General features: G+C 40.8%; 1 protein-coding gene and 1 long non-coding RNA gene across 2 annotated transcripts in view; one reads left to right on the forward strand and one right to left on the reverse strand.

Moving 5' to 3' along the window:
- hykk.2 (hydroxylysine kinase, tandem duplicate 2) overlaps positions 1-22,061 on the reverse strand; it is a 38,715-nt gene that overhangs the window by 6,049 nt on the left and 10,605 nt on the right. Inside the window, exons 3-5 of the mRNA XM_023971223.2 lie at positions 12,028-12,170; positions 10,067-10,247; positions 419-9,570 (exon numbers count right to left, since the gene is read on the reverse strand). Of these exons, the coding sequence (XP_023826991.1) occupies positions 9,128-9,570; positions 10,067-10,247; positions 12,028-12,170 (767 nt within the window). The 3' untranslated portion in view covers positions 419-9,127. The remainder of the gene's footprint in view (positions 1-418; positions 9,571-10,066; positions 10,248-12,027; positions 12,171-22,061) is intronic.
- LOC139023035 (uncharacterized) lies at positions 12,463-12,676 on the forward strand. The gene is made up of 2 exons (XR_011474103.1): positions 12,463-12,547; positions 12,635-12,676. It is a non-coding gene; the product is annotated as an uncharacterized lncRNA (long non-coding RNA).

The following is a 22,061-nucleotide window of genomic DNA, read 5'->3' on the forward strand; positions in this document are numbered from 1 at the left end:
TCTTGCATTGATTGCAGTTCAGTCAGTTCGTCACTTGACATGTCCACTGCCTTCAGAACGTATTCACACCCCTTGAATATTTTTTTTGAATATTTTTATTTTTTTACACATTTTGTTGTTACAGGCTGAATTTTAAATGGATGACATTTAGATGTGTTTTTCTCCTCTGGCCTACACACAATACCCCCATAATGGCAAGGTGAAATGAATTTACAAATGATTTAAAAAGGAAAAGTTGAAATGTCTTGAGTCAAGTATTCAACCCCTTTTGTTATGGCAAGCCTAAATAAGTTAAAAGGAGTAACCATGTGCTTAACACGTCACATAGGTTGCATGGACTCACTCTGTGTGCAGTAATATAGTGTTTAACATGATTTTGAAACGACTACCTCATCTGTACCCCAACACATATAATTACCTGTAAGGTACCTCAGTGGAGCAGTGAATTTCAACCACAAAGACCAGGGACGTTTTCCAATGCCTTGCAAAGGACACCTATGGGTAGATGGGGAAATATTTAAAAAAGCAGACATTGAATATCCCTTTGAACATGGTGAAGTTATTCATTACACTTTGGATGGTGTATCAATACACCCAGTCACTACAAAGATGCCGGTGTCCTTCCTAACTCAGTTGTATACAGAATCCTTTCTGAATTCAGTATGCAACGACTATAGTTTTTATTTATCTTTAAATATATTTTTCTTCCCCTTTTAATATTACATAGTATTTTGTGTAGATTATTGAGGAAAAAAGACAAATCAACTGTAATCCCACTTTGTAACACAAAATGTGAAGAAATCCAAGGGGTCTGAATACTTTTGCAAGGCCCTGTATTTGTTAAAACAGCGTTCCATACCCCTCAACAATAGAGCTGTTAACAAGATAACCAAGCAAGAGACAATTACTAACACCATTTTTGTGATTACACACAATCTTGCTTGCGTTTGTGGCTCATTGGATTGCCAAATCTAGACCATCTCAGGGGCAGTTGCCACAGTCTGTCAAAGTTCTGTATAAAATACCACCACAAAATGTGGATCGATGGCTTGACGCCAGGTAAAAATGGGCATGGAGGCAGTTGGTCCCTAAATTCCTCAATGGAAGTAACGTTTCAACCACCAGGATGAGTTTATTAATCTCCCATGTCAGAATTCAACAGCAGCCACCAGTAGTATCAATAGGGACTGAATGGGAGTGGTTTACTAGTCCATATTGCACGTTCCCAGAATCATATGTGGTGAGCACAATCATATATTCAAGATTAGTAAAATGGTGACATGTAAAGCACGATCGATTCAATTCAATAGCCCAATGAATTTACTTCTAACGTCTTTATCTATACGTGTTGTTCATTGATTGAAGGCTATTTGGAGAAGGAACACAGGAAGAACGATAGATATACCGTCGTTCAGAAATAATAGAATGCTCGATCGATAGCGTGACCATGAAAGACAAAATGGTTCTTTAGATGCGATTTGCCCAAGAGATGGTACATCACACTTCATCGTAGGCTACTGTTGGTTATTCCAGGAAAAGCATGTTGAGTCTGTCAATAGTGTGTTGAATGGTAGAGATTCACAAAAAGTCATGTAATACAGCAATGGGCTATTGTAATACATGGGCTGTAATACATGGGCTATTCCTACAGGTATCAACGGTCATGTTCACTGATTGTTGCAAAACATGATATACCTAGAACCATATTTGTGACCCCCCCCCCCCCACACACACACACACCATTTTATTTGTTTATTAATTCTTGTTGTTGGACATCAAATTCTGTAAAATCACCAGGATTTAGGAAATCTTTTCCCCAAGTATTCCCACTGTAAATAAAGAGGCATATCATATCCCAACGTAGCCTAATCAAGGTTTGGAATGATTCTGGTTTTGTGAAATACTATATCTGTTTGGGATTCTTGCGGTCAATTTGCAGTGTACAAATGGTTTATAACTGTGTTCCGGCCGACCATCCGCTCAAGGAAACATCAACCCATGGCTGAAAGTTATTGGTGTTTTCAAAAACATGCAAAGTCTCTCTTCTTTGCAGTAAAGGTTGGTACGCGTTCCCATACCAGTAGAAATCCACTTTTTTGAGCTGACAGATGATAACCAGAGGTTACCCATGATGTTGCGCAATGATTTAAGTCAATAAATCATTGTTTTAGTCAAAGTATGATATATTTGGGCGTGACAAATCCGAACTGCCCACTTCATGCAAATTCGTGTGAATGCGTATCTTTTCCTATGACATACAAATTATTTTCAGCCTACATTTAGTTTCAGGGTTGGGTTTTATTTGACTGTCACAACCCACCAGCATGGCATTGTTTATACATTTATTAACAGCTGCAAAGGTATTTCTCTTTGTGACTAAGATGAGTCAAACAGCCATGTGTCCACATGGCTGCCTGAGCCATGGAGCGAATTAAAATAGGGGGTGTCAATTTTTGACCATTTTTTTTCTCCAGAAAATTATAATCCATTGTATAATTTTTTTTAATGTTCACTTATTTTTGGGCTAGTCTGTATTTAAACAAATATATGGCAATTTTATAAATGGTATACAGCAGTGGAGGATCCTCAGAGGAGGAAGGGGAGGACCATTCTCCTCAGTGAATTTCATAAAAAAAGACAAAAAAACAATACTAAATATATTCACGTCACCAAATAATTGATTTAAACACTATCTTGCAATAAAGATCTACAGTAGCCTCAACAGCACTCTGTAGGGTAGCACCATGGTATAGCCGGAGGACAGCTAGCTTCCGTCCTCCTCTTGGTACATTGACTTCAATACAAAACCTAGGAGGCTCATGGTTCTCACCCCCTTCCATAAACTTAGTGATTATGACAACTTCCGGAGGACATCCTCCAACCTATCAGAGCTCTTGCAGCATGAACTGGCATGTTGTCCACCCAATCAAAGGATCAGAGAATGAATCTTGTACTGAAAGGATAAGCTACAGCTAGGTAGCACTGCAGTGCATAAAATGCGGTGAGTAGTTGACTCAAAGAGAAAGACAATAGTTGAACAGTTTTCAACAAATTAATTTCTTAAATGGAGAAGCGAGAGAGTTTTTTTTTTTCCAGTTTCACTTACTTAGCAAATGCAGCTGGCTAGTTTAGTTATTCAAACACCCGGCTCAAACAGAGGGATTCTATGTTAGCTAACTGGCTATGTCCAACACAACACTGGAACTCTTCCAGGTCATGGTAAGCTTTTGGTTTTATTAATTTATTGCTACCGGGGCCCACCGGTCTAACTGCTAACTGACTATACACTAACGTTACTGCATGATTGTAGCGGGTTAAATAACGCATTAGTTCGATTAGCTATGTTGACTAGGGTGTTACTTTAGCTAATCCATATTATCTAAAGTAACGTGTGTAGCGGTTATGACATGAAATGGCTTAGGTTTTTTCGCCTGGTCACATACAGCTGATGTGTTAGTTCATTGAAGTCCATAAACGAAGGGAAAATGTGAGTACATAGGGAGCTAGAATGAATACAACATGGCTGCTATGGAAGTGAACTGTGTTAATGTGTGATCAGTATATTCATTCCGCCGAATCTGTTGAAAAACGTTTCTTAAACGGAAGCAAACGAAACGGATAAAAATACCTGAATTTGTCCAATAGAAACTCTCGTTTGCAACTGTTGGACTAATGATTACACCCTAGATAAGCTAGATGCAGGAAAGAGTGCAAGGCGGTATTGAATGTGTCACTGTCTGTCATCTCAAATCTTTCTCTTGACCTGTGTGCAGCTATGTTGTAGCAACCTCATAATGGGTATAGGGAAAATTTGAGTATCATGTAGTAGCCTAAACCTATCGATGGTACATTAAACTGGGTGAATGGAATATGAATGAGATTCATCCAACACGCTGTAAAGAAATAAGGCCATGTGTAACGGATGTGAAATGGCTAGCTAGTTAGCGGGTACGCGCTAGTAGCGTTTCAATCAGTTACGTCACTTGCTCTGAAACCTAGAAGTAGTGTTGCCCCTTGCTCTGCAAGGGCCGCGGCTTTTGTGGAGCGATGGGTAACGATGCTTCGTGGGTGTCAGTTGTTGATGTGTGCAGAGGGTCCCTGGTTCGCGCCCGTGTCGGGGCGAGGGGACGTACTAAAGTTATACTGTTACACATGCTCATGAGAAAAGTAAAGTGTCCTCCCTCATCATAAACGGAACCAACCGCCACTGGTATACAGTGTCTTCAGCAAGTATTCATACCCTTTGACTTATTCCACATTTTGTGTTACAGCCTGAATTGGAAATTGATTAAATATGTTTTTTTCCCTCAAACATTTACACACAATACCCCATAATGAAAGTGAAAATGTGGCTAATTTATTGAAATTGAAATATCACAAACCTGAGTCAATACTTTGTTGTAATTGCTGCCAAAGGTGCTTCGACAGAGTCTTTCAGGGCAAATCTCTAAGAGCTTTCCACACCTGGATTGTGTAACGTTTGCCTATTACGCTTTTCAAAATTCTTCAACCTCTGTCAAACTGGTTGTTGATCATTGCTAGACAACCATTTTCAGGTCTTGCCATAGATTTTCAAAACTAACTCAGCCACTCTCACTGTCTCCATGGTAAGCAACTCCAGTGTAGATGTGGCCTTGTGTTTTAGGTTATTTTCCTGCTTAAAAGGTGAATTCATTTCCCAGTGTCTGGTGGAAAGCAGACTGAACCAAGATTTTCTCTAGGATTTTGCCTGTGCCTAACACTTTGTATTCAGGACAAAAGTTGATTGGTTTGCCATTTTTTAGTAGTATTACTTTAGTGTCTTCTTGAAAACAGGATGCGTGTTTTGGAATATATAAATGCTGTGCTTCCTTTTCACTCTGTCAATTGTTATTGTGGAGTAACTACAAATGTTTTGATCCATCCTCAGTTTTCTCTATCACAGCCGTTAAACCCTGCAACTGTTTTAAAGTCACCATTGGCATCAAGGTGAAATCTCTGAGCAGTTTCCTTCCTCTCTGGCAACTGAGTTAGGAAGGACACCTATATCTTTGTACTGACTGGGTATATTGATACACCATCCAAAGTGTAATTAATAACTTAATGATGTTCAAAGGGATATTCAATGTCTGCTTTTTTTTTTTTAAACCAATCTACCAATACATGCCCTTCTTTGTGAGGCATTGGAAAACCTCCCTGGTCTTTGTGGTTGAATCAGTGTTTGAAATTCACTGCTCGACTGAGGGACCTTACATATAATTGTACATGTGGGGTACAGAGATGAGGTAGTCATTCAAAAATCATGTTAAACTCTATTATTCCGCACAGAATGAGTCCATGCAACTTATGTGACTTGTTAAGCAACGTTTTACTCCTGAACGTATTTAGGCTTGACATAACAAAAGGGGTTGAATACTTGACTCAAGACATTAAAAAATAACATAATTCCACTTTGACATTATGAGTTATTGCGTGTAGGCCAGTGACAAGAATCAAAATGTTATCCGTTTTAAATTGTCTGCAACACAACAAAATTTGGAAGAAGTCAAGAGGTGTGAATACTTTCTGAAGGCACTAAGTGTTCAGCCCCTGTCTTTAGCTCAGCCTAAATTAGTTCAGGAGTTAAATTTTTTTTTTTTTTTAAATCACAATAAGTCAATGTAAATAATAGGGATTGATGTTTGAATAACCTCTCCTCTGTCCCCCATAAATACAACATCTGTATGGTCCCTCAGTCAAGTATTGAATTTTAACAACAGATTCAACTACAAAGACCAGGGAGCTTTTCAAAAGCCTCAAAGAAAGGCAGTGATTGTTAGCTGGATAACAATAACAAATCAGACATTGAATAAGCATGGTCTCTTTAAGCATGGTCAAGATAATAATTATACTGTGGATTATGTATTAAACCACCCAGACACATGAAAGAGAGTCATCCTGAACTGAGCTGCAGGACAGGAAGGAAACTGCTTAGGGATGTAATCATGGTGATAAAAAAAAAAACAGCTATAGAGTTCAATGGCTGTCAGAGACAACTGAGGATGGATCCAAAACATTGTAGTGACTTCACAATAATGACCTAAATGACAGAGTGAAAAAACACAAATATCCAGAATAAAAAGATTGTATGCAACAAGTGTAGCGGATGTCTTAAATTACCAATAATGAGGACAGACAATCATTCACCAATCAGGATATTAACTTTATTAAAAATGTGTTATTGATAAAGCCATCAGTCACTGGCTTTATCAATAAGTGCATCGAGGACATCGTCCCCACAGTGACTGTACGCACATACACCAACCAGAAGCCATGGATTACCGGCAACATTTGCACTGAGCTAAAGGGTAGAGCTGCCGCTTTCAAGGAGAGGGACTAACCCAGAAGCTTCAAAGAAATCCCACTATGCCCTCCGATGAACCATCAAACAGGCAAAGCATCAATACAGGACTAAGATCGAATAGTACTACACCGGCTCACGTCGGATGTGGCAGGGCTTGCAAACCATTACAGACTAAAGGGAAACACAGCCGAGAGATGACCAGTGACACGAGCCTACCAGACGAGCTAAACTACTTCTATGTTCGTTTCTAGCCAAACGGCACTGAAACATGCATGAGAGCATCAGCTGTTCTGGACGACTGTGTGATCACACACTCAACAGTCAATGTGAATAAGACCTTTAAAAAGGTCAATATTCACAGGGCCAGACGGATTACCAGGACGTGTACTCCGAGCATGTGCTGACCAAGGGCTGGCAGGTGTCTTTGACATTTTCAACCTCTCTGTCTGTAATACCAACATGTTTCAAGCAGACCACCATAGTCCCTGTGCCCAAGAACACTAAGGTAACCTGCCTAAATGACTACCGACCCGTAGCACTCACGTCTATAGCCATGAAATGCTTTGAAAGGCTGGTCATGGCTCACATCAACACCATTATCCCAGAAACCCTAGGCCCACTCCAATTTGCATACTGCATCAACAGATCCACAGATMACGCAATCTCTATTGCACTCCACACTGCCTTTTCCCACATGGGCAAAAGGAACACTTATGTGAGGATGCTATTCATTGACTACAGCTCAGCGGTCAACACCATAGTACCCTCAAAGCTCATCACTAAGCTAAGGACCCTGGGACTAAACACCTCCCTCTGCAACTGGATACTGGACTTCATGACAGGCCGCCCCCAGGTGGTAAGGGTAGGTAACAAAACACCCGCCACGCTGATCCTCAACATGGGGGCCCCTCAGGGGTGTGTGCTCAGTCCCCTCCTGTACTCCCTGTTCACTCATGACTGCACGGCCAGGCACGACTCCCAACACCATCAATACGTTTGCTGATGACAACAGTGGTAGGCCTGATCACCAACAATGATGAGACAGCCTATAGGGAGGTCGTCAGAGACCTGACCGTGTGATGCAAGGAAAACAACCTTTCCCTCAACGTGATCAGCCACGCTAGTCAGACTTCTCTGCTGATGGCGCGCCGGTACTGCTTGCCGTGCAAGTCAAGGCCCAAAAGGCTTCTTAACAGCTAATCAAATGGCTACCCAGGCTATTTGCATTGCCCCCCCCACACTCTTTTACGCTTCTGCTATTCTATGTTTATTATCTATGCAGTCACTTTCTCTACCTACATGTACATATTACCGAATAACCGGTGCCCCCACACATTGACTCTGTACCGGTACCCCCTGTATATTACCTCTCTATTGTTATTTTACTGCTGTTCTGTAATTATTTGTTACTTTTATTTGTTAAAATTTTTCTTTAAACTGCATTGTTGGTTAAGGGCTTGTCAGTAAGCATTTCACTGTAAGGTCTACACCTGTTGTATTTGGCGCATGTGACAATTAAAATTAGATTTGATTTATTGAAAAAGTATTGAAAACAAGGGTGCCAATAATTTTTACCCCCATCTTTTAGAGATTTTGTTTTAACTAAATCTGTTTGAGCAATTGCATTAGTAGAAAATATAAAGAGTACAATTTTTTTAGCATGTAATATTCGTATGTTTTTGCTCACTTTATCAAGGGTGCCAATAATTTCAGACATGCCTGTATATCCCCACTGCTTCATTGATTGATATCCAGTTTCAGAAAATAAACTTTGAAAGTTTCTCTCATTTCACAGATTTTTAGGTTTATTATGCAATGAATTAGATTAATTTCTTACAAAATATGATTTTAACAAACGATCATGGTACATCAATTACTTCTTCTTACACAGGCACTTCAGTTAAATGTAGGTCATAGCTGCTGAATTGCATTTTTTTTTTAAATGAGTTACACTTTAATTGTAGTGAGCCCTAAAAATGGAATGATGAAATTGACAGGACACTGGATTGTGGACACTGCAACAGCTGATTCAGAGTAACTTGTTGCTATGCATAAGCACCTCAAATCATCTGACCTACTCATTTGAATAATCATCTGACCTACTCATTTGAATAAGCATCTGACCTACTCATTTGAATAATCTGACCTACTCATTTGAATAATCATATGGCCTTCATCCCGACAGACATTATCCACATGCCGTTTAGAGGAGCACAAATCACCAATAAAAAGCAGTCATGGTTCCGTGCTGTTTTTGTTTTTTTTAACTCGTAAATCAAAGCTTTGGGAGTGTTAAGAGATTACTTAATGCATGTGAAACTGAGTTACCACAGACCAGAGAAAATCTAGACTTCTCTCAACTGGATGGGTTCAGACAAATTTGAGACTGACCAAGATTCTAAACAGTTTTAGAACAGGATTTGGGTCAGATTTTACTCAGGTCACACTGCCAGACTGATAGAATCCAGTTAATAAGTTTAAATGAGTTTACATTTTTATCAGATGGTCTGTCTGCTAAAAAGGTAGACTCAGCAATATGACATTGTCATGCAGAATAGGATGACAACCAACTATTAGCTCGAGGCACGCCACACGTTTTAATGATTTCATATTGCTGAGTGTACCTTTTAAATACTTTTTTAAAAGGTGCACCTGCAGACTCCACATGGATTCAAAATCATTGGATTGGTGAAAGCACTGGCTGAAGGGAAAAGAATCGGGACACAGCCTATGAAAAGTGGTCCCTGAAATATCCTTCAAGAGAGACTGCTTCCCTTAAACCTCTTGGGCTTGAGGACCATTGGGTCACTCTTTGCCAGGACACTGGGCGGCATTCTGAAACCACCTCCTCTCCACCGCCTCCTTGCCCAGTTCCCAAAGTCGGCAAAGATGGCGGATGCCCGTCTTGGTGGTGATCATGAGGTAATCTTTGTTCTCCGGCTGCTGCACCACAGTGTGGCGGGCCACAACCAGGGACTGGCAGAAGCGACAGAGCACCAGCAGGTAGAGGGCGTCCCTCTCGGCTTCGTTGAGGGGAATAACACTCTCCCAGCCGGCTAGCACGTCTCGTCCCACATCCAGAGGTGTGGGGTTCTCGATCATCATGTACATGATGGTGATGGCCAGCTCGAACACGTAGTAGCCGCTGCTCATGTCCCCAAAGTCCAGGATGCCAGAGATTTTGTAGGAGGTTGAATCGTCTGGTTGCACCAAGATGTTGTGGTCATTGAAGTCCCCATGGTTGATGCCTACATAGAGACAAATGCACGTTTACTTGACATATCAAATATTCATGCGGAATAGTGCCAGACGTCTGCTCAAATAGTAATTCAAATCGTTCAAATGTTTTGAGCGTCTGTGTGAGTCTACCTAGAGTACCAAATGGGCGTGGCTTGCACTTTGGTGGCCTATTCCATTGCACTGAGTAAACTCAATAATGCCCAGTGAAAGTCTGAAAGAAAACCAATACTATTTGACCCCAGGTCTGATTTCACCGCTCAGTTATAAACCATTACATTTCTCCACCTGTATCAGTACCTGACCTGTCAATCATTACAACAGACTGGTTACATTGTTAAAATTAAGGTCATATTCATTGTGGCATGCAATGGAAAACAAACAAAAAATGTCCCTTTCTTGATGAACTAGTCCACGCTATAGTCCTTCCCTGTTCCAGTCCGTTTACTTCCATTTGAACCAGGTCTATCAAAAGAGACAGAACAGCTGGTGAAGGGAGAGACTCACACTTGCGGAAGGAGCCGAGTTTGGGCTGAATACAAGTCTTGTATTGTTGGATGACTGACTTGACCACGTGCTGTACAGGATCCCCATCCATTAGATGGAGGTATGGCTCCAGAAGAGGGATGTTGGACAGACTCCAGATGAACTTCTCCCTCTGTAGTACGTGGAGTTGAGGATGCTCCATCTATGAAAACACTCATCAACCAGGAACTGAGTTAACTATTGTCAATCAGATTATTTTCAGACTTTTTTTTTTTTTATTTTTTTTTTTTAAACATGCCGTTGTACAACTATGAGCAAATATTTATTATGTTTTTTTAATTAACACTGAAATATTTGTTTGGCAATCAATCGTTATATATAAATCAAAAGTCCTTCAAATCATCTGATCACGCATAGCAGTGGGTCATAGAGCATGCAAGGAAATGAGGGTAAAATCATGACAGTATTTTGTTAGGTCGACATTTAGAAATGCGTTCAAAGCTCACATACATTGAAAGACTGAAACAATCCAGCATATAAAAAAATAAAAACTTCAGTATTACTCTATGTCCAATCCATTATGACTATTTCAAATTTACAGAACCCATTGTGTTGCTCTCTATATACAAGAAATGTATTCACCAACACAGAATAAGCATCAGCCTCCTAGAATAATATGCATTTGTGATGGTTTTTCCAACAGCTTTCAAAAACGCTGCTAATTTTGTTTGCCCTGCGCCAAACCTAACAAACATTAAAAGATACCTTTACTGGCTTCATTCTTTACTTGAAATGGGAATATGATACTGAATGAATGATACCTTTTATGAGTGTCGCAGTGTTATGAAATGGTTTCATATCAATTCCTTTTGCATACCCCATTCAAGTAGTTCTGTCATGAAAAAAGGGGTATTTTATTTCCTCATGAATGATACTGAATAAATGTGATATAAAAAGGTTTTATGAATTATACTACAATACTCATAAAGGGGGTCATGCAGTGTTCCATTTGTAAAAATCGGGAGGTGGGAGCAAAAAAGTGACCTGGTGGTCTCCGAGGTACCGGAATGCATGAAAACTAAAATAATTTTTATAAGAAATGCATGTAATGCCATCTTTGCATTTGCGTCGTCGCACTTAGACGTTGCACACACGGGGAACAATTTTAGTAGCCTAGGGTCTGAAAAAGATGTGGCCTTATATAAAAACATTTCATGCATCATTTTACATGAGTGGAGACTAGCAGAATCTTTTTTTAAACACTGCACAAATGATCGAAATGACAGGCTACTAAAACTGAGATCAATAAAAACGACCTTGTCCTGAATCCATCAATAGCCTAGGCCTGTGGAGAGACATATTGTACAGTACGCAGAGACAATTATAGTCCCAAAAAAGCTTTCCAGTTTCAACCATTTATGCACAGCTCACTCACCAGCAGTGGCCTCTCTCGTACCAAAAGCCTTTCGTTTAACTTTGTTTTTACTTTTACTTTGTAAAACAATACTGTTCGCGCTATAGGCCTATTTGGAAGTTGATACAATATATGTCGTATCCTACAGCTAACAGATTAGAGGTCTTCTCTTTTCAGCAAAAGCCATTTGCTTTCCAACCTGCGTTTGCATTTGAAATATTTCAAAAAGGCTTGTTTTGTCTGCACGCTGTTCACTGACAGACTGGCCGCACGTTCCCGACCGTAGGATATGAATTGTTTGGGCTACACACTGGACTACAGGTGCGCTCGTCTCTCTCTCACCACAGCAACATATGGTTTGTGCAACATTGTAGCCTAAGGCCAGACATTGCAAACAGTGAAAATATTTTGACGTCACGGGACATCATTTAATGAAGGTGTTAAGAATGTCTTACCCAGTTCAAGTTAAAATGTTGCCAATCGAACTGTATGCACTTTAAATAAAAACATTTGCAAACATTAGCCTACTTGAACACACCTCAGGCAGACTAATTTAAGATAATCATACTTCCTGCAGGACTGCGTCCATCTTGGCGGCCATTTTGCCAGCTTCATACAGGATCTGTGGAGAGCAGGGCACTTTGGCGATGGTGGTCCCCGGTAAATAGGTCAGCAGTCTCACCAGGTACTTCTGCCTGCCAAAGCCACAGTCTACCGGAAAAAAAAAAAATGTAATTGGAAGTGATCTGCAGCCCTCTGGGGGTAATTGGAATGTAAGCTCATCCTGTTTCACCACCTCCTTGTCAACAAAGATCAAACTCTGCCAAGCATCTAGAGGCAATGTAGATAAAAATCAGCTCCGACTCCGTTACCTAACGTTAACCTAGCCAGAGGTAGTTAATACTCAGACTCCTCAACATTAAAATGCAGTGCAACTGGTATGATTTCAGTTTGATCTCTTATTGAAGGTTTCCCTAGGTCTGATCCTCTAGTGCCGCAGTATTGAAGGTTTCCCCAAGTCTGATCCTCTAGTGCTGCAGTATTGAAGGTTTCCCCAGGTCTGATTCTCTAGTGCTGCAGTATTGAAGGTTTCCCACCAGGTCTTGATCCTCTAGTGCAGCAGTATTGAAAAGGTTTCCCCCAGGTCCTGATCCTCTAGTGCTGCAGTATTGAAGGTTTCCCCAGGTCTGATCCTCTAGTGCTGCAGTATTGAAGGTTTCCCCAAGTCTGATCCTCTAGTGCTGCAGTATTATTATTCATATTTCCAGAAACTGAATGTAACTTTTACACCAGGCGAAACAAACTCAATTGCTGGACGGCCAAGTGTCTGTATGCAAGTTCACACTCCTCCTTTATACTTGAAAGATCAATTAAGGTCACTGATTAGTTATGAACTGCCCTAACCTGGTTGTCTGGGTCTTAAATTGGACAAATTGACAGGATATAAAGCAGACACGATTACAAGCATCCTCATAACATGATGCAGCCACCACTATGCTTGAAAATATGGAGTGGTACTCAGTAATGTGTTGTATTTGCCACAAACACTTTGAATTCAGGACAAAAAATAAATTGTTCTGCCACATTTCTTGCAGTATTACTTTAGTGCCTTGTTGCAAACAGGATTCATGTTTTGTAAAACTGGTATTCTCTACAGGCTTCCTTCTCACCCCTATGTCATTTAGGTTAGTATTGTGGAATAACTACAATGTTGATCCATCCTCAGTTGTCTCCTGTCACAGACATTAAACTCAGTAACTGTTTTAAAGTCGGCATTGGCCTCATGGTGAAATCCCTGAGCGGTTTCCTTCCTCTCCGGCAACTGAGTTAGGAAGGACGCGTGCATCTTTGTAGTGACTGGGTGTATTGATACACCCTGCAAAGTGTAAGTGTAATAATGGCACCATGCTCAAAGGGATGTGTAATGTCTACTTTAAAAATATAAAAAACATAGGTGCCCTTCTTTGCGAGGCATTGAAAAACCTCCCTGGTCTTTGTGTTTGAAATTCACTGCTCGACTATGGGACTTTAAACATAATTTTTATGTGTGGGGTACAGAGATGAGGTAGTCGTTTCAAAATCATGTTAAAAACTATTGCACACAGAGTGAGTCCACGCAAACTACGTGACTTCTTAGGCACATTTTCACTCAACTTATTTTGCTTGCCATAACAAACGTGTTGAATATTTAAAATGACTCAAGAGATTTCAGCTTTTCATTAATTAGTAAACATTTCGAAAAACATTATTCTAATTTGATGGGGTATTGTGTGTTGGCTAGTGACAAAAAAATATCAATGTAATCAATTTTAAATTCAGGCTGTAAAAACAAATTGTGGAAAAAGTCAAGGGGTGTGAATACATTTAGAATGCAATTTATACAGTAGCAGTCAAAAGTTTGGACACACCTACTCGTTCAAGGGTTTTTCTTTAGTTTTACTCTTTTCAACATTGTAAAATAATAAAAAGACATCAAAACTATTGTTGGAATCAGCTAAACTTTGAACATTGAGATATTAAATAAATGATAGGAAAGAAGCATAGAATCAGAGGAGTAAAAGAGACTGGGTTTTATGTCAGAAGTTAAGGGTTCTCTGAAGAAAGACAGAAGGCTTTGGAATGTGTTGGGTGGACGAGAGGAGAGCAACGTGTTGATATAGGGAAGACAGATGGACACCTGTGGATTAGGTGAAGGAGGGGTTGAGGTCAGGAGGTGAGGACAGATTCCCTTGAGTAATAAGGGTTTGGTATCCTGTTACCCTTTTCCTGTTGAACCATAAGATGTAAGGATTGGAGAGGAGGAGTGTCTTAAGTGGGACATATATAATAACTGTGATGGTGAGAAATGTTTTGCTGTATGTTTTGCTGACCTTTGGGAAGAATTAAAACTTGGTTAAAGCTTCTCTAGCGTCCGTGAGTTATTTACTCGGAAATATAAGAACCTAACAGATGGTGAGCTTGCCAGGAGTTCACCACGACTTGTAGTCAAAACAAAGAGTCCAGATGAGTGGAGCAGAGCTGGCAACAGACAAGGTGGGCTACTTCCTATATCTGTTTCCACTCATTTTGACATCTGGGGAGATGAGAATCTTTGGCTGAACTAATTATGGGATACAGACCTGGAGAGCCTGAGTTTAACTCTATAGGCCCATTGTGTAACGACCAGTCGTAGCTTTATAGTAAATGGTAAGGCCCGGAAGGTAAACTCATACAGGCTGGTACCTGTAGGGTAAGTCCTAGGGTGTAACTCCCTAGTAGGTTGGTTCCTGCTAGTACTATAAAGTCAATAGTAAATCCCAGTGGGTTAATACCTGTAATTACTATTAATATAGGGTGAGTCACGGAAAGTGAACCTGCGAAGGGTAAGTCCTAGGGGGTAAATCCGGCGGGGTTGGTTCTCTGCATAAACTATAACGGGGTGAGAGCCTAGTTGTAGTAGCCATAAAAGTGTGAATGGGAGGTTAGTTGTGTTCCCTGTTGGGGTGGTGAACCATGGCAGATGAGGAAGTAGGAAGACAAGTGTGAATAATTTTGGTGATGTGTTATCAATAATAGGGATATTGGAGGATACGGCACTAAGCCGTTAAGAAATCCGTATTCTCCAGTAATAAATACGCAGACGCTATGGTATCGGTTCTAATACAAGGTATTAAGTGCCGTGATCAATTAATTATTATCCGGGGAAGTGTGTAGTGCTATCTTAGAAAATAGTTAATAGAAGGTGTGTATTATAGACGGGAGTGTTTTGGGAATAATAACTATTGATATGACGACAAACAGACCCGTTTCTCCCTGTAAAATAGAGCTAGCTGAGTTTAATAAAGCCATGGAGGCGCTAAAAGAAGCATTCTACCAATTCGGCTGGAATATGGGAAGAATTTAGCATATTAGATCAAATTGAACATTTTCCTGCTGACAGTGAATTCAAATCAAATAAAGAATACAGGGAGGGAACTATGACTCGGCATAAAAACATAAAACCAGAATCAAAAGCTCAATATATACCAGTGTTTTGATGTCAGCATTCCAACAGCAGCAAATGCATAACGATAAACCCAGAATGAATAACACCAGTACACTACTACAGAAGGACTGGGAACAGGAGTGTATTGATAGAATTTGCACTTCTGCTTTGATGACGGGGTTGAGCCCTGTGATCAAACAAAACTGTAATTGCGGGGCTAGTAGATTTAACTCAAGACGATGTTTTGAGAGTGGAATATGACTCCGCTCACCTCGCAGACGTGCGAGGGGTTAATAGGGCCAGAGAAATCACCAACTATAGTTTCAATGGCAGAGATAAGACTAAGAAACGTAGCGAAAAAAACGTCAAAGCGTAAGTAGATAGTCCCATATCTAAAAAGGGGGAGCTATCGGGCATTGGAAGAATGAGTGTAAGGTGATACTGGAACTTAGTGCATTAGCAGGAAATGCAGCTATACAAGAGTTTGCATCTTTTTCAAAAGAGCAACTAGTCATTTTGAGATTAGCAAGAATGGAACTGTCACCTAGTGGTGTATAGTCTCTGTTCGCTGGATAAGTGGTTCATAGGGATTACAGTTTCTATGTGATGGAGGACGTATGAGATCACGTTTTACCTAACTTTTAGTAGAGTACCGATGGGATTTACGAAAAGTCCGACTTGGTACCATTTTTGCATTGAAACAATCGTTAAAAGGGTGTCAATGGTAGGTTCCGTGTTGGTACGATACGTGGATGATTTGTTATTAGCGTCAAAAGACGAAGAAACTCATATGCGAGACCGCACCACATTGGTAGACAATTTGGCGGAACAGGGTCATAAAGAATCGTAGGACGACACACAACTAGCAAAGCAAGAGGTAACATATTTTGGGGTTTTGATTTCTAAGAGCAAGATACACATTACCCGGGATCGGGTAGAAACAATTTGTTCTTTGGCACGGCCAAACACTCTTCGCCCGCTCAGGAAAATTTTAGGAGTTTTCAATTTTGTTAGACATTTTATTTTGTCATTCTCTGAAATTGCCGAGACACGTATAGAGTTGACGGAAGGGGGGGAGGGGGGGGGGGGGGGGGGGGGGGGGGGGGGGGGGGGGGGGGGGGGGGGGGGGGGGGATAGAGTGGAATTTCAAGAGTGTGAGGAAGCATTTGTCGAGTTAAAGAAGCAATTGTGTCAAGTGCCAGCATTTGGTATTGCAAAACCTAAAATTATCTTTAAAGAACATGTCGTTCATGAACAGGAAAAACATTGTAGTGCGATGGTTACGCAAAATATTAGTAGAGGAATGCCACCGTGCCTTAGGGCGGTACAGGCGACAGAAATGGTGTTGCATAACACGTCTTCCATTACAATGGGTCAAAAAGTAGATTTGTATGTTACACACACAGTAAGCAACCGTAGTGGACAGCACCAAAGCACAACATGTTACTAGTGCAAGATGGACAAACTGGGAGTTAACGTTAAATGGGGAAAATGTACAATTTCATAAGATTGGTGCATCCTGCGTCGTTAATGCTGTTGCATGGGGAGGGTGAATCTCATGTGACCCAGATCAGATTACTCCAAAACCCAGGCCTGATTTGCAAGAGACAGCATTGGAATCGGGAAAAGTATTATATACAGGATGGCTCTAGTTACATGAACACAGAAGGGAATAGAGTAACGGGGTAAGCTGTGTGTGGTATGCATTTGGAGTAGTTCATGATTTTGGTACCTTGGTCACAACGGGGCATGTTAACAGCGACAGGAACACCAATTTTAAAAAATGGTCTGGAGGTAGAGGCATTATTAGAAGCATGTCAGTTACCCAGTAAATTAACAGTGGTGAAATGTGAAGCTCATACTAGTCATACAGATTAAAAAATAAATAAAAAGCCATAGGTAATCGTAAAGCAGACGAAATGGCTAAGGCGGTTGCCTTGGTGAGTGAAAGTGTTAGAAAACCACAAATATTGCGGAGACCTTACGAGGCCACAGGAAAACGTATTTTGGGTTGAAGATTCTAGGCGAAATGCCAGGGGAATGGATTCTAAAGGTAACACATTTAAATATGGCCAAACACTCCTTGCAAACTCAGAAGGCCTTAGGGTTTGTTTAAATCACTAGACATTTTAATTTCACTAGGGTAGGGGGGCAGCATTTGGAATTTTGGATGAAAAGCGTGCCCAAATTAAACTGCCTGCTACTCAGGCCCAGAAGCTAGGATATGCATCGAATTAGTAGATTTGGATAGAAAACTCTAAAGTTTCCAAAACTGTTAAAATAATGTCTGTGAGTATAACAAAACTGATATGGCAGGCGAAAACCCGAGGAAAATCCAACCAGGAAGTACTATTATTTTGAAAGGCTGTTTTGAAATTGAAAGCCTATTCACCATACAAAGACTTAGGACACAGTTCACGATATCTTTGGCTCCCTCTACATGTGGCCAGTCTTTCGGCATTGTTTCAGGCTTTTACTCTGAAAAATTAGGCAGATACAGCACTTTCAATCAGTGGCCAGTGGAAATTTCCATTCATCAGCCATGGGCCTGATCGGGAACGCGCCTTTCTTGTTTCTCCTTTCCTATTGACGAAGCTTTTGTCCGGTAGAAATATTATTGATTATTTCTGACAAAAACAACCGGAGGATTGATTTTAAACATTGTTTGGCATGTTTCTACTAACTTTTATTGTACTTTAAAACTTTTCATCTGGACTTAGTGCACAGCCTTAAGCATTCGGATTACTGGACAAAACGCGAACAAAAAAGGAGGTATTTGGTCATAAAGAGGGACATTATCAAACATTTATTGTCTAACATGGAGACCTGGGAGTGCCACCAGATGAAGATCAAAGGTAAGTGATTAATTTTAAATGCTATTTCTGACTTTTGTGACACTCTCTTTGGCTGGAAAATGGCTGTATGAGTTTCTGGGCTAGGTGCTGACCTAACAATCGCATGGTGTGCTTTCTCCGTAAAGCCTTTTTGAAATCTGACACAGCGGTTGCATTAAGGAGAAATGTATATTTATTAATATGTTTAAAACTTGTATCGCTTATCAATGTTTGATGAGTATTTCTGTAATCTGATGTGGCTCTCTGCACTTTCAGATGTTTGAGACAATGCAAACAGATTGAGATAAATATGAATTTTATCGGACAAAACATGTCCTATGAGTGCCATCTGATGAAGATCAAAGGTTAGTGATTCATTTTATCTCTATTTCTGACTTGTGACACTCTCTTTGGCTGGAAAAATGGCTGTATGGTTTTCTGTGACTAGATGCTGACCTAACAATCGCTGACCTAACAAATCAGACACTGTGGTTGGATTTACAAGAAGTTTATCTTTAAAATGGTGGATAATACTTGTATGTTTGAGGAATTTTAATTATGGGATTTCTGTTGTTTTGAATTTGGCGCCCTGCAATTTCACTGGCTGTTGTCGAGGTGGGACGCCAGAGAGGTTAAGTGGTTTTATTTTTTTTTTAATACATGTACGTTTTATGTCGTCTTATTCTGGAATGGACGAAAGAGGGGGTCACGAGGATTTAGAATAGGGGTTACCAAACCTAAAAATGAACTTTACATTTTTTTTATGTGGTGCGGTGGTTATGGAGAACCACATGAGGAAAAGGAGACCAGTGAATCGTTAGACTCGGTGGAGAGACACTGTCGCCGTGTTGTGGGATTTACTGGATGGGGTCTTTTCAATGCAGTTAAATTGGGTCTGCAGTAGGATGAAATATTTTGAAGAGGGATTTAAATGGTTTCCGAAAGACAGGGAAAGAAAGGGAGAGGGAACATTTTAATGGTGTCTAAAGCCCTGTATACAAAAAAAATCCTAATGAGAAATTATCAATCTCACTACAAATTAACAGAACAGGGGGATTTAATTATAAAATTAATGAGAATCAACATTCTCTATCCAAATTGTACCATTACTTTAGGAGATTATTTTTTCCGTAGGGAGTTATAAAGAGTTGTAAATCTAAATTGATTAGTTATTCTAATTTATTTATTTTTGATTTAACGTTGTTTTTTTTTTAAATCACGAGTGAAAGTGGTAAAATGACTAGTTCCCTGAGGTCCTGGTCTTTGGGGTACTCGTACAGTGGTACTGTGTTCAGGCTGCATATAGAAAGGAAAATATGTTAATAAGGGATGACAGTTACTTCAAATGGATTGTGATATATGTATTGCTGATTTCATGTGTTTTGATACAAACGTCACCAGATTGTTCTGAAAGAGCTGGAAAACCTGGACCCATACAAATCAGCTGGGCTTGACAATCTGGACCCCCTATTTCTGAAACTGTCCGCCGCCATTGTCGCACCCCCTATTACCAGCCTGTTCAACCTCTCCTTCGTATCATCTGAGATCCCCAAGGATTGGAAAGCTGCCGCGGTCATCCCCCTCTTCAAAGGGGGAGACACCCTGACCCAAACTGTTACAGACCTATATCCATCCTGCCTGCCTATCTAAGGTCTTCGAAAGCCAAGTCAACAAACAGATCACTGACCATCTCGAATCCACCGTACCTTCTCCGCTGTGCAATCGCGTTTCCGACCGGTCACGGGTGCACCTCAGCCACGCTCAAGGTACTAAACGATATCATAACCCGCCATCGATAAAAGACATTACTGTGCAGCCGTCTTCATCGACCTGGCCAAGGCTTTCGACTCTGTCAATCACCATATTCTTATCGGCAGACTCAGTAGCCTCGGTTTTTCTAATGACTGCCTGCCTCGTTCACCAAATACTTTGCAGACAGAGTTCAGTGTGTCAAATCGGAGGGCATGTTGTCCGGTCCTCTGGCAGTCTCTATGGGGTACCACAGGGTTCAATTCTCGGGCCGACTCTTTTCTCTGTATACATCAATGATGTTGCTCTTGCTGCGGGCGATTCCCTGATCCACCTCTACGCAGACGACCATTCTATATACTTCCGGCCCTTCCTTGGACACTGTGCTATCTAACCTCCAAACGAGCTTCAATGCCATACAACACTCCTTCCGTGGCCTCCAACTGCTCTTAAACGCTAGTAAAACCAAATGCATGCTTTTCAACCGTTCGCTGCCTGCACCCGCACGCCCGACTAGCATCACCACCCTGGACGGTTCCGACCTAGAATATGTGGACATCTATAAGTACCTAGGTGTCTGGCTAGACTGCAAACTCTCCTTCCAGACTCATATCAAACATCTCCAATCCAAAATCAAATCAAGAATCGACTTTCTATTCCGCAACAAAGCCTCCTTCACTCACGCCGCCAAACTTACCCTAGTAAAACTGACTATCCTACCATCCTCGACTTCGGCGATGTCATCTACAAAATAGCTTCCAATACTCTACTCAGCAAACTGGATGCAGTTTATCACAGTGCCATTCGTTTTGTTACTAAAGCACCTTATACGACCACCACTGCGACCTGTATGCCCTAGTCGGCTGGCCCTCGCTACATGTTCGTCGTCAGACCCACTGGCTCCAGGTCATCTACAAGGCTATGCTAGGTAAAGTGCCGCCTTATCTCAGTTCACTGGTCACGATGGCTACAACCACCCGCAGCACGCGCTCCAGCAGGTGTATCTCACTGATCATCCCTAAAGCAAAACCTAATTTGGACGCCTTTCCTTCCAGTTCTCTGCTGCCTGCGACTGGAACGAATTGCAAAAATCTCTGAAGTTGGAGACTTTATTCTCCCTCAACTTTAAAAATCTGCTATCCGAGCAGCTAACCGATCGCTGCAGCTGTACATAGTCCATCTGTAAACTACCCACCCAATTTACCTACCTCACCCCCATACTGCTTTTATTTATTTACTTTTCTGCTCTTTTGCACACCAGTATCTCTTCTTGCACATGATCATCTGATGATTTATCACTCCAGTGTTAATCTGCTAAATTGTAATTATTCGATTTATTGCCTACCTCATGCCTTTTGCACACATTGTATATAGATTCTCTTTTTTTTCTACCATGTTATTGACTTGTTTATTGTTTACTCCATGTGTAACTCTGTGTTGTCTGTTCACACTGCTATGCTTTTATCTTGGCCAGGTCGCAGTTGCAAATGAGAACTTGTTCTCAACTAGCCTACCTGGTTAAATAAAGGTGAAATAAAAATAAAAATAAAAAATAAAAAATTGGGATCCTGGAGTGGGAAATCTGCGAGGGGTTAGGGTGCTAACTTCATGATCTGGTAACTCTTCCGAGAGGTCGCCAGTAGAATAAGGGAGTATGGACTAATTTAGAAAATGGTTTTAGCAGTAACAGTATGTTATGTTTTTTGACATTTGTCTTAGAGATGTTATTAAGAAAAGGTTAATGTCATAATTCGTTATATAGTCAATGTTTGTCTAGTTTCCTGAAACAAATGTAATGAACTTAACTGTTGTTATGATCTGTGCTTTTTTGAGGTTATCATGGAGGGTGACGTCAGATCGTGTCTTCATGTATGGTAGGAATAATTTGACCATAGACAGTGTGTGTAAACCTCAAAACCCTCCCTAACCGGCTGAAGAAAGAGCAACAAAGGCGTGCAATGAGAGACAGTGACTTTTATCACTCCTATCGGAGTCCGAGCCATAAACCAGGTGCTGAGAGTGCGTGTGGAGTGAGCGTGGAGAGAGAGAACAAGC

This window comes from Salvelinus sp. IW2-2015, linkage group LG26 (assembly GCF_002910315.2).
Source record: "Salvelinus sp. IW2-2015 linkage group LG26, ASM291031v2, whole genome shotgun sequence".
NCBI classification, from domain to species: Eukaryota; Metazoa; Chordata; class Actinopteri; order Salmoniformes; family Salmonidae; genus Salvelinus; species Salvelinus sp. IW2-2015.